The sequence below is a fragment of the Heliconius melpomene genome, chromosome 11, assembly GCF_056956725.1.
Source record: "Heliconius melpomene rosina isolate 202511_hmr_F chromosome 11, ASM5695672v1, whole genome shotgun sequence".
Classification (NCBI taxonomy): domain Eukaryota; kingdom Metazoa; phylum Arthropoda; class Insecta; order Lepidoptera; family Nymphalidae; genus Heliconius; species Heliconius melpomene.
The window spans coordinates 8565550-8578965 of NC_140399.1; the positions used below are offsets into that span (position 1 = coordinate 8565550).

A 13416-nucleotide genomic window follows, 5' to 3' on the forward strand; every position below is an offset into this window, starting at 1 on the left:
AGGTTTCCTCTACCTACCCTTCAATGTGCGAGATACAGCGTGTAGCTGATTTAATTTATTATTTTAAAGTATATTTAAAATAATAAATTAAATCACTCAATGGAACCAATCAATGGAAACCAAATTTTAGAGATGATACTTTTACACGAATACTGGTAGTTTTTAAAAAGTTGTGAAAACGATTGCTAACATTTAATGTTTTACGTAATTTTTTTTTTTTTTATTTTACACATAGGAAAGGAAAGGCAGGGAGAACCTAGTGCTAAGTTACTTCCTAGCCCCACTTTGGGGCGGCAGAGGAAATCAACGCCGCGCTTTGCCTGGTTCCGAGGGATAAAAAATTTAATATTTCATTTTCTGGAGTGAAAGTTGAACACACAACTTGTCGCGTTGACAGTCGCACGTTTGTGCCCCTGCGCCATGGCTGGCCTCACGAAATTTAATTTCAACATTAAAACAATCTTGTTTTTATATTTCGTTATCATTTCTAATCTCTCTTATCAGTTATTTTTAAAAATGTAATAAATGTGAAATACAGGCTACATTATCAAAAGGATTTTATAAATGAACCTTACATGAAAGTTTGTTTTAAATATAAAATAAACATCATCTTACAATTACAACTGAAAATGAAAAAGATTTAGGATAAAATAAAATTCACATAACTTAGTTCAGAAGTTTATTTAACATGAAACAAAACATGAAAGTACATTTTAAAAATGTTGTTACATATTTGTTATATTTATTTTAGGGTGCTGTTGATATGCCGCAGTGAATGGTTACACAAATCGTATTATGCACTAAACTAATGTGGGATTTATAAAAATGAAAATGAAAGAAATTTTCCAAATAGGACGGATTGGTTTATAACAAATTCAGAAAAGTTTAGTGGTTTGTTTTCATAAAAACGTAATCCCTTTTCGGAAAAATTATAATTTGTATTTTTTTCCAATGTTCATGACAATTTTTAGCTAGTAGCGCTTTTATGAAAACAGCCTTACCATACCTTCCAATAGCAAAAAAAAAATCATAACTACAAAAAAAAAAGCTTTACAAAAGGAAAAAAAATATAATCTACAGCAATGTAACAATTTAAGTAGTCGAAAATGTAGATTATAAAATCTTTAGTTATTGCTGTTTACTGATTTTTTTTATCACTTTTTCAATTATTTGGAACTTTAAAACTATTACCTAAATTGGCCGTTTTCTTTTTCGTTTCAATTTAGTTTCACAAAGAAAAACCAGCCTTTTGCTAAAAATATCACTAAGGTCTGGAGTTGCCAAGGCATCATTAATCACAGAATGCTATTTTCGAAGAACGAAGCTTAAAAATAAATACGTTTCACAAATATTAAGTGACAGTGATAATATTAATTTGACACAAATATTTTTAAGACAAAATCAATGGGGTTTTACACATAATTATTGAAACCCACCGATAGTTCGATAAATAAATAAATGTTGGTCATTTATAATAATACTAAGGAATTGGTTATCTAAAAACATTCTTCAACAAAACTAACGTACGTAATAGAAAAAAAAAACGTATACCTAACAATTTCGAGTTTTAGGTTTCGATTTTTAACATTCAGATATAAAAAATGACTTAAACCCGAGAGAGTACCATGTGATCACAGATTCTGAAAATTCCGCTCATATCAGTACAAAAGTAACTAACATTTTGAAACGGATTCACTTATTACTACGAACAGTGGGAAACTTGATACATGCTCATACAGGTTAAATTATTGAAACAAAAAAAAAACTAATATATTTTTGAAAGAAAAATTGTTTTGTTTGAACATTATTAGAAGGCACTCGTAAATTCTTTTGCTTAATTTTTAGTCATTCAAATTATTGTTATTTTAAAATATCAACTCATGTTTGGATATGTTTTCAACAAATAAAATTTAATATTTCTCTTTAATATTTCTTTTTTCTCAAAAATAATAATGAGCATGTATCAATCTTCATATTTTTATAATACGTAAGATATGCTATTATTAAAAATATTGCTAATAAAATGTCTGCCAGCCAGTACTTAGACGATAAAATTACAAATGCATATTTTACTTTGGCAAATAGAATAGTTTAACGCACAACCACACCAACCACAGTTTCAATACGTTTAAAAAAAACAGCATAATAAATAAAATTTTCAAACACAATAACTATAAAAGTACTGGCGTTCAAACATTAAACAGGAATTGGCGGTTCTTTTTTTTTTAAATTTTCTTTTATAGTTAAAAAATAAAAATGATTTCGTTTTTTTAAAACACCGCAATCTCACGTTATTTTATGAATGAACACTTTATATGTGAGTGCAGTGAGCATCAGGTGACAATTTTTTTGTATGACCAAAAAGACCCTGTTTTACAAACCACAAGCTGTATAAAGTAAGGCTACGATAAAATACATAACCACAGTTTTATTAACATCAAAAACGTTTAAAGAACAAAACCATACCTTAGGCGCTAGGGTTAAACAACTACAAATACACATTGATTCTTATCATATAAGAATATTTTGCATGAAGCATTATATTAAGCCTAGGAGCGACAATGATAAAGAAATTTAAAAAAAAAACGTCACTTTCGATGTCACTACCGGAAATTCTATACCGACTTAGAAACTGAAGCAAATAAATTCATATAATACCTATGCACAACGCTAACTAAACATAACAGACTTGCCCTTATAAGGCTCAGACAGAGATCCAAGTTTTCTATTAGAATTGATACAAAAAATATCATTTCCAGATAAAAATTAACAAGTAAGTCGTCAATGGTTTCAGTTAGATAAAAATTACAGGCTTTAGGACCATATGTCAAATCTAATAATTAAACAATACACTAGTGTGTAGAAAAGTAAATAACGACAAAAAATAATTTAAAAAAAGTTCAGTAATATATTGTGATAATACCTACATAATAATTAATAACCCTTTCACCTACAATCAAGCACAAAGCTAATAATAGTTAGGCAAAAAAGAAACAAAACAACTCTTAGAGTTTTTGTCAATAACGTATAAAAAACACATAAAAACACTCCATTTAAAAGTGTTCGAACCACTAAAAATAACTACTTTAAAGATTTAGTACAAAAAGCAAACTATTAACCGAATAGAATTCGATACTTCACGTTTAAGACTGGTCTAGGTATATAGCAATGAATTTAATTTTTTTGGCAGTACACTATTAAAAAACATATTATTATTTTTCACATTTTGCAAGTATTATTTCCACACTTATTATTAATTTTGTTGTAATAAATATCGATGGTGATATATGTAATATATGTATTTACCTGACAGTACAGAAAAATAAATTATGAACAGTAAAATATAAAATATCATCATTAAATTATTAAATACGTAAAATAATGATTGTTTCACATAAAACTTTTCAAGATTATTTTCTCAAAATAATACAAGTGAGCACGATACTTTACTATAAGAGTTAATGAGGAAATTGCTATGTATAATTTTTTTTTGCAACATTTCAGGGTCCAGAACACATTGTGGTGAATGAAATTAACATTCGGAAGGTTATATGATACCATTGTTGCTTTGAATTGACATCATCGAGACAAATTCATATTCATAAACATTCTCTATTCAAATAGTTTTTATTAGTTATGAAAGTTTTTTTTTTAATTTTTCTTCTAACACTACTAGTCCTAACTGTTATTTTAAGCTTATAAGAGATAGAGAGAGCAAAACGTCACAATATGTAAATTTTATCAATTTTGCTGATATTTTATTGTCTTACAAATTTAAATTTTCAAATTTAGATAATCTATTATAAAGATTTACTACCTGGCTTTTAATATTTGTTCAGTATCTAGAACCAGTAAGAATAAAAACCCAGCTCTTACCATAAAAAAAATGAGATAAATATATATTTTTTAAGAAATGTTTATGAATATGAGTATATTGGTTCAAGTTTACTTGAACTGTCCAAGTACAAAGGCGTCCATAACTTTGGGCACGTGTTCGTCGATGCCCACAATGTCAAGAACACCCTCATGGCTGCCGTCAGTTGTTGCTACTCGGAGTGAAGCCAGTGATAGAACAATCAATCTGAAATTTTTAAATGTGTTAATAACATTAATTTATGTAATTTTTAAATGTTATGTTCTGTCTTTAGAATTACAAAAATATTGAAATATTGTTTCTTAAGCAAATCTGGGATTTGGTATCTTTTGATAAAATGTCAAAAAGAGAAACTAAGAATTTATTATATATTCTTGGGTTTCGATAAACTTAAAAAAAATTGTAATATTTAAAAATTTTACAATAAAAGAAGGTAATATATTTAAACAACATATTAACACCTACAAATATTCTATCCTTGTTTAAGAAATCAAAAAACATAACAATATACAATTAACAATGAAAATAGCTAAACAACAAAAAAAACTCACTTAGCATCATTAACCCCTTTCTTCCTGTAACGCTCCAGGGCTCTAACGGGGCAATGATCCGCTATTTCCTTCGAGGGCGACGGTGGTGGTCCATATTTGCCGCCTGGTCCACGACCGCCGCGGGCAAATATATCCAGCTCCGTATAACGAGTGGTCCGGTCCACCATGTTTATGAAGACATCGAATTTTTGGTTGTGTTTTGCTGCCCACTCGATTGGTGCGTCTAGTTGAACGCGGCCTAGGTTTGCTTTCTGTTAACAAAGTTTATAATAAGTTTGACTTATACCATTGGATAGAGGTCGTCTTTATGCAGTGGGTAAGAGCTGGACTGTAAATGTGATAGTTGATTATTTATATTTAAATAATATTGCGATTTCCACGCTCTGGCAGATAAAGAGCAGCGTTGAATTTCGCCACTCAACACGCAATGCCTACAGAATTCGGCGGAAAGTGGGGATCGAACCCACAACCATCGCGTTACAGTCACACCCTTGTGCCCCTGCGCCACGTCGGCCTTATATATGTTTTATATTCATTATAAAATGCCAGCTAATAAAAATAATCTTAGGCACAGAAAAATATCATATATCATATCTAAAAGAAAATATGAATAAAAATTCATATATACATTTTATAAAATTATGTAATGACTCACCCTTAAAACAAACTCGGCTTCACCAATGTTGCTGAAGTTGCGTTCAATGGTCACAAGTTCTATTCCCTCCTCGGTGAAGACTGCTAGCTTTACGTTATTCTCACGTTTCAGTAGTTGTAGAGCCAATATGATTGCTAAAAAAGTTACAAATATATTAAGACAGAATATTAAGAAATACGAGGCACAACATCTAACTGTAAACGCTAGTTATGGGTTCAATTCCTTCTTTCTCTAGTACTGGCTCCGGTACCAAGGCAAAGCGCGGCGTTGAGGACTATCATTCATGCAATGTCTCGAAAATTAGGCTGAAAGTGAAGATGGAGTGTCTTAACACTAAGTTCCTTCTGTCTACAGTCTACAATAAGTTGAAAACAGTTTTAAGTTAAAAAGATTTTATACAGTGTTTTTGTCAGCACCTTTTTAAAGGAAACCACCGTTTTAACTACTCTATAAGAGCATAATACATTTTTTTTTCCCAGAACAGGTATGGATAAAAATCGTGAAATAAAAAAAAATCCTACATCTAAACTGTTGAGGTATCTTGATTAATTTCTTTAGATATAGGTTTGAAATATTTTATAGCCCTAGTGTTAAAGGCACTCAGTTTCATATTTCCGATTGGCAATTGAACCCACAACCATTGCAGTTTAGTCACATGCTGTGCCACTTTACCCTATTACTTCTCTTTAGTACTATAACTTACCGGCATGACCAGGGGTTACATTCTTATTATAGAAGCACTCGGCCAACAAATGTTTTTTGCTTTCTTGTTTCTCATTGTCACCATCACCGCCAGCCCCGGGAGTACTCTTCGCTGTTGTCTTCTTACCTTTCTTTGGAATTACATAACTTTTGCAAAAATGACGACCTATAATAATAATTTTTCATTTAGTTAAATATATATAAAAATGTAGTCATTTGATTTTTTATAATAATTATTGTTTTTAATTATTGCTACAGAGGTGGCACAAATTATAAAATATTTAAATGGATAGCAATTTTACAAAATGCATTAAATATAAGGTTATTTTTTGTTTAGTATTTTTTTTTTAGTTTTAATAAAATACCTTTAAACATATGGTGTCTCATATCCAAAGTGATCAGGTAACGGATGTTAGTGGGTGGAGTGAGCAGCCATGTTTGATCAAGGAGCTTGTTGAGAGAGGCTATCACTGCTGTATTGGCTGGCTGGTCGATACCTAGCAACATAATATTAATATATTGACATAATTATATAATATTGTCTTAAATATATACTTTTTTAACAATATATATTTTTTAACTTCACGCTATATTCCACATATATCATAGGGATAGGCAAAAGGAATCTAATGTTAAAAAACTCTTTTCACTACTTTTCAATTCAATTAATTTTTAATTATATTTTTAAATTTTTGGAACATTACTTATTGAATGGCAGAACAAACCGCATGCGCTTTGTCTTATAACTAGAGCAAAGAAATAAAAATAATTCATTCCCACAAGCGGAAAACAAGCCCACTACTATGGTGTCTACATTAAAAGTCTATGCCTATGTGCAATGCTCCACAAAAAAAATATAACATTTCAAGATTAAGATGTACTTATGTATATACACTTACCCCAGTACTTCACTTCCTTGGGGTGGCGTCTGGTGACGTTCCACTCCCATTGCCCAGTTTTGGTATCGAGGATTTGTCGAGTACGACGTCGAGTTTGCTTCTCTTGAGCTACTTTGGCTTTCTCATACTTCAATGGTCTACAAACACAATAGTTCTTTAAAAACATATATATTAATATCAGTAGCATTACTTTATATTGTATTCTTAATTTATTTATTAAGAAATAATAATAACCTATCTGTATATACATACCTAGTTTTCTTGTTGTAATTGCATAAGGCGATATAAACTTCGATTGGAGTGATTTTGGATTTCTTTATTAAATCTTGATTGTTTAAAAGTGAGATCAGTATATCTGTGGTGGTGGAATCGGCATTGAGGAAGCCCATGTTGTGAATGCGTTGGATATTGTACAATAATTCTCTCAAAGAGAATTGTGGTAGAATTGCATTCCAGACCTGTCAAAGAATATAGTCATATTTAGAGATGGAGGTCAGTTGTGGCACATTGTTATAGGTTCAAGGAAATTAAATATTTAGTATTTTACTTTCTGTGCTTGCACAACTTATGAAATGATATGCTACACTAAATTACATATAGTATACATTTTGACAGTCCACAAGAATATTAATCAAATGTAATAATATTATCCTATATCTTATAAAACAAAGTCGCTTTTCGTGTCTGTCTGTTGTTTCTAACTCTTCTTCTTCTAAACCACCCAACGGATTTTTATGCTGTTTTCACCATTAGGTCGAGTGTTTTTCGTAGAAGGTTTATATATAGTTTATTATTTGTACATTCTTATGTAAATTAACATAAATACGATAAATGTGTATAAAGTCCTACCCGTTGAGACACTTTCGCGCATGCGCTACTTTAATGGTAAGTACTACATGAAAATAATGTACTGGAGTATTGTTCCTCTTAATAAGATTTACAAAAAAGTCCGCGAGAGCATATTCGTATCTTTTAAGAATAACGTGTAGTGATCATATTTCTGCCTAAAAATAGTAATTTCAATATATTTTTTTTTGTGAGGGATATATTTTCATAATGGTATTAATCCTTATCCTTTAAAATACTTTATTAAATTTCTACGTTAAACGAAGATAAAATTTGCTTTTTACACTGTTTCGAAATTGCGAATAGTAATAGAGAAAAACGCATTTAATTGTTGACACATCCCGCCGTTGACACATCAGCTGTATGTTACTCAAGTTTCACTTATCCCTTACTCTCAGCATATAAATAAGTATATTAGTTACGTTGGCCATTTAATGTAGATCAAAACTGTCTTTTACTGTTTTTCATTTTAATAAGTACTTTAGAAGTTGTTACAATATCAAAAAATCCTTGCTGCGAAACGCGCCCCGCGACGTTTTGCTTATACGAGCGCGTCCGCCCGCCTGCCTTACACGCATCGGTGGTTAAGTGGTAGAATGCTCGCCTGCCACGCGGGCGGCCCGGGTTCGATTCCCGGCCGATGCATTCTATTTAATTTTCCTCACAGGCAGCCACGTAGTGCTTGCTTTTCATCAGGGACAGAATACCTTCATCAGCATTAACCACAAGCTCGAAAACCGCCTGCCTCTATAGCAACGAAGATTTAGATGCGTTTGTACGTATTGGATAATTGAAGTTGAATGTATTATTTCAGCGCGATATATTTGGTTTCATATTTTTTGTAGTAGTTATTAGTAGGTAGGTTTTTGTTTTTAATTTCTTCCGTTTAAAAATAGTCATTTAACTATCTCAAAATAGTCATTTAAATATATTTTAATAAGTACTTGAAAAGATTAGCAGCACAGATTTAAAATTACGGTACCTACTAAAAAATCCTTACTGTGTAAAACAATTGGAAAATCCTTATTGAAACTACGAAAATGCGGGTTGCATTAGGGTTTCATTTATTTTCACATTATCTTAAGTGCTTTGCAAACATACATTATATGAATAATCCAGTAGTTATAGCGGGCGAAGCCGCAAGAGGGTCGCTAGTTAAATAATATATAAAAGGACTTGTCCTCACTGACTGAGGTAAGACGCACGCACAACCGTAACCGCTGATGATAGAAACGTGGAATTTGGACAGATGTTTACTTTCGTAATTTGGACATCCACTAAGAAGGGATTTTGAAAAATTTTAATTCTAAAGGGGTGAAATAGGGGTTGAAAGTTTGTATGGAAAAATCTTTAAAACGTCACCGATTACTATAAAATTTTAAATTTAGACTCCTAAAAATATTTAATTGAACATGTGTTTCATGATTTTCTAGAATTTACCCCCTAAGGGTGCAAATAAGGGGTTGAAAGTTCGTATGGAAAAATCTTTAAATCACCACAGATTCTTATAAAAATTGAAACTTAGACTCTTAAAAATATATCATTGAACACATGTTTCATAGTTTATTAGAATTCACCCCTAAATAAGCTACCGAAGCTGCGCCCGTCCGCTAGTTAAATAATAAAATATCACATGTACCTCTTGAGATGTGAGCAAATGTCCAGGCACATGGTCTATAGTAAATTGGTTCTGAGTTGCAATAGCTGCTGCAGCAACTGGATCCTCACAATGACGAAAGTCTTCTACCTTCTGTATATAGTTGAAAACTTCTTCAGTTCCTTCTGCAGCCCCCAAAAGTTGCTTAGCTCTCTTCAATCCAATAATTGCATATTTGACAACTGCATCTCTAGCTAAAATGAAGGACAAAAATAAGTTAAAAATTACCATAATATCCATACCTATATTATAAATTCGAAAGTAACTCTTGTCTCTCTGTCTGTCTTTTACGCAATCAGGGCCAAACCGGTAATTTAATTGTGATAAGATACTCATATAGAGAGACTTGAGGATCTCGGGATGAACAAAGGATACTTTTTTTTCTCTTATTTGCAATATTTTCGATATATACCAATATATTAAAATACTTATTAATTTGACATGCAATTTATTCCACCATGTTAATAACAACCGTCGGTTGGCGACCGTTGCTAAGCAACGATTTGCAAAGTTTGTTGTTAGAAAATGTCACCCAAAATGAGCTTGCTTAACGCATCTCTCTATTGAAAACTGAAAATAATTTCATATATTTATTAAATATTTGTATAGTTCAAGCGGGCGTAGGCGCGTTCGGGTCCACTAGTCTTATTATATATGCATTTTGAGAAAGGGAGATGGAGAGAGATGAACTTGCTATATCCTTAAAAATGAAGTTAAATTAAAAGCAAACTTTAAGATTTTAATATTTACCATGATCATGTTCAGGTATTTTTACATGTGATTTGCGTAATAGAGTTTTATGAGACCGACCATGTCTTGCCTTCACTCTTGATATCTCTTTTGCCAACTCCATTGGATCTTTGCTTGTATACCATCCTTGGACATGCTTACACCAGCCACGACCATTACCTTTTAATATTGATTATATTAATAATACATAATTATTGAAAAACAAAATTATAGATTATTCAGCTAAAATAATTTTTGATACAACAGGGAGAAATTGTCTATTGTATTAAACAATTTTAAGACTAAATATATTCTATATAGCAGTAATTTTTTTCTAGTATCTAACTTTTTTTCATTTCATTAATTTAGAGATCCATACACAAGAATTAAAACAAAAGCATAGAATGTTTGTCTGATTGTCACAGCCAATCTTACTTTTATAATTGGTCAGGGTGGATATTTACCCATTAACTTACAAAAAGTGGTGAAGAGATTTAGAGAACACTTTACAGTAATATAGGTTAAACATTGGAATAATATATAGGGTACAATAAAAAATAAGCTGAAGCAGGCAAAGCCATAGCCATTTTAAAATGTCAAGTATTTAATCATTATTAATAAAAAATAAGAAAGTAATTTATTATGACCTATAAACTTTTTTGATTCATTTTTTTTATGTCATGTCTTTGTAAATAGGATATAGGTATAAAGGCAAAATAAGGCTATTGTGACAATAACGTAGCATTCAACTGTAAATATAATATTTGTGGGTTCATTCCTCACACAGCGCAATAAATGATTTAATAACAAAGTATCGCATTAAGTTTAACACTCAACATGCAATGTGTACAATTCAGAAATGAAGACAAGGACGGTGTTTCTTGTCACTAGGGTCTTTGCACCTACTTTGCTATATATAAACAATACAATATAACAACATAATGATTCAATATATTTAAAAGGATAGCAATAAGCCTACCTGTTTGTAATAATCTGGTGAATTTATTGAACAGCATCATTTCTTCAGTAGTATTACATATTTCTGAGGCAACTTTGTATGTAGCTTCTTTTAATGCAGGAGAACCAATTAGAAGGCATTTTGCTAATGCAAATGCAATAGTTTCAAATCTTGTATACCATCCATCTTTGTATGCCTAAAATAATATATATATTTTAAAGATTACATTATATATTTAGTTTCCTTGAATCATAAATATTTAATAACATTGTTATTTAAACAATATACCTTTAAGATGATGTCAAAGACTTCAACATTATTCTGTCCATTCACTAAGGCTTCATCAATAGCTTTCAGTTTATCAACTTCAAAATAATGAGAAGTCCAGCATCCAGGATAATATTTTGGAATTTCATTTCCAGTGTGCAAATATCTCGTTATACGGTTTCGAAGTTTCGGGTCGAGAGATGGTAACGCCGTCATTGTTAACAACTATTCGCCGGTATTACTTATAAAGACGATACAATGGGTACATAAAAAAATAACAATATGCAAATATTGTATCATCCAGGTAAGTGGTTTAAAATATGTTTAGCAACACAGCATCCACCTAAAAAAGAAGAGAGTCGTTAGGTCAGAGCATTGAACGAATACAATATATTTTTTTGTCGGTACTCGAGCGAAACATGTGCCACAATTATTGAGGATGTGGCCAGAAAAAAATAGACAATGGAGGTTGACCTATAGTTTATAAAGCATAAAGCCTGTAATTATACTAGTCATATGTTATAATTTTTTAAAAAGTTATGCACATAGAATAGTTTTAAATGTAATACGAATGACACAATATCCAAAAATATACAAAAATTATTAAACGTACCTTGATAGTTTTCTTTTCTGGTTTATTATTTGACAACTAATAATAAGTGTTGCTAGTTGAAATCACAATGATTTTATCAAAAGAAATAATTATCGTACAATATACAAATATAATCAATTTAAATTTCTCAATCAATAAGCAACATTTAACAAATACCGTATATTTATTTCAACAGTTCAACAGTTCTAATTTTGTTCTGCCAATCTGTGTGCATTGTGTTATGTAATGTTTATCTGCATTATTGGATTCATAATTTGACACATTGTTGACAACTTGTCAGTTGACACTGGAATTTTGACAAATAAAGATTAATCACAGCAGTGAATTCGGATTTATCTTTATTTACTTTAGGTAATTTTGAAGTCAATCTTATAAAGCGTATAAAATTGCCTTATTGTTATTGTATGTTATTTTAATTACATTATAACTACTTTACATTCGAACACATTTAGTATAATTGTATATAATGCTATAATATTTAGTATAAGTCATCACAGTAACCAGATACATGAGTTTAGATTTAGAAGAAGCTAACGAAACGCAACAACTAATGCAGAATGAGGGGGAGGAAGAGGAACAGAAAGTTTCTCAACCTGCAACATCTCCTGTTACAAGCAATAAGCTGTCAAGTGGTGCAGCAAGTCTTACATCGAAAAATCAACAAACGTTTACAAGTACTGGAAACAACAGTTTAAATGATTCTGCGAAAGTGTCTTATGTTAACGAAAGACGCTTACATCGCGACTTTATGCGGAACAATACTAATAGACCGAAAAATGTACCTAAAGAAACCCCTGATGTAAAACATATGGAAAAAGCTTTACTAGAACTTCTTGATGACTTTCATACTGGTAAACTTAGTGCCTTTGGGACTGGGTGTAGTATGGAGCAGATGATAAGTATAAGAGATCAGCAGGAACATTTAGCTAGGCTTCACTTCCGGTTATATGGTGATGCTGAGAAAGCTACTGAAGACAGTTTTGAAAATTCAGCTTCTAATGATAAAATGGCACAGTTAGTGCACAGTTTAGAACAATTATCCACATCAATTGAGCTTCTACAATCTGAAGGTGTTCCAACATCAAGTAGTAGTAATAAAGAGTAGAAGCAGTGAAGTCTAAACAATGCTAATTAGAATAGTTTGTTCACAATTATTGGATGTATGTAAAGCTATGTTTGTAAATAATGTTTTTCAGATGGGATCTTAATGTGTAATTATATTTAAAATGAAATGCAGTACTGTATTTTTTTTTTAATTTGGTGTAGTGGGATAATGTTTGACTGCTTTTGAATGACTGTGGGTTCAATCCTCATTTGGGAGTATGAATTATTTTTATTTTCTCACTAACATTTAGACATTTTTTATTAAATAAAGATTTTAAAAATATATATTACAAAATAATATTTTCTTTTACCTAAAACTTCATCTCAAGTCTCTAGTGAAATTTGAAAAAAAATGCAAACAACACAGTGAAATATTTATATAGTTTATAGTGCACATAGCAAGCATGCATAAAGATAATATGTTTAAAACTAAGAAATGACGATTCATTCTTATTTTTAAACATATTAACTAAATGCTTAAATTACCAAATTTATTTTATTAAAATATACCTAATACATAGGTATATATAGGCATTAGGTATATTTTGCAATTAAAGTATT

General features: G+C 30.8%; 2 protein-coding genes across 3 annotated transcripts; one reads left to right on the plus strand and one right to left on the minus strand.

Moving 5' to 3' along the window:
* Positions 1-664: 664 nt before the first annotated feature.
* On the minus strand, positions 665-11818 carry LOC146534748 (RNA-binding protein RO60). 2 transcript variants are annotated; one of them, XM_085192693.1, is made up of 12 exons: positions 11752-11818; positions 11160-11481; positions 10893-11067; positions 9935-10093; positions 9167-9378; positions 6934-7139; positions 6682-6818; positions 6148-6279; positions 5784-5948; positions 5081-5214; positions 4426-4676; positions 665-4081 (listed from the first exon to the last, which is right to left on the minus strand). In XM_085192693.1, the coding sequence occupies exons 2-12, from the start codon at positions 11352-11354 to the stop codon at positions 3946-3948; spliced, it is 1902 nt and encodes a 633-aa protein (XP_085048819.1). In that variant the 5' UTR covers positions 11355-11481; positions 11752-11818; the 3' UTR covers positions 665-3945. The 2 variants fall into 2 exon arrangements, with proteins under 2 accessions (XP_085048819.1, XP_085048820.1); XM_085192694.1 differs by lacking the exon at positions 11752-11818 and adding an exon at positions 11613-11740.
* A 218-nt stretch (positions 11819-12036) lies between these two features.
* On the plus strand, positions 12037-13150 carry LOC146534749 (coiled-coil domain-containing protein 28A). The gene has a single exon (XM_085193113.1). The coding sequence runs from the start codon at positions 12260-12262 to the stop codon at positions 12854-12856; it is 597 nt and encodes a 198-aa protein (XP_085049239.1). The 5' UTR covers positions 12037-12259; the 3' UTR covers positions 12857-13150.
* The last annotated feature ends 266 nt before the right edge of the window (positions 13151-13416 follow it).

Bases quoted from the DNA above. Each gene is read 5' to 3' on its own strand.
- LOC146534749 (XM_085193113.1), top strand. From the start codon at position 12,260: ATGAGTTTAGATTTAGAAGAAGCTAACGAAACGCAACAACTAATGCAG.
- LOC146534748 (XM_085192693.1), bottom strand. From the start codon at position 11,354: ATGACGGCGTTACCATCTCTCGACCCGAAACTTCGAAACCGTATAACG. The intron at 7,140-9,166 runs GTACATGTGATA...ATTCTTTGACAG, and splicing joins ATTTGCTCACATCTCAAGAG to GTCTGGAATGCAATTCTACC. The intron at 6,280-6,681 runs GTAAGTGTATAT...TTATGTTGCTAG, and splicing joins CAAGGAAGTGAAGTACTGGG to GTATCGACCAGCCAGCCAAT.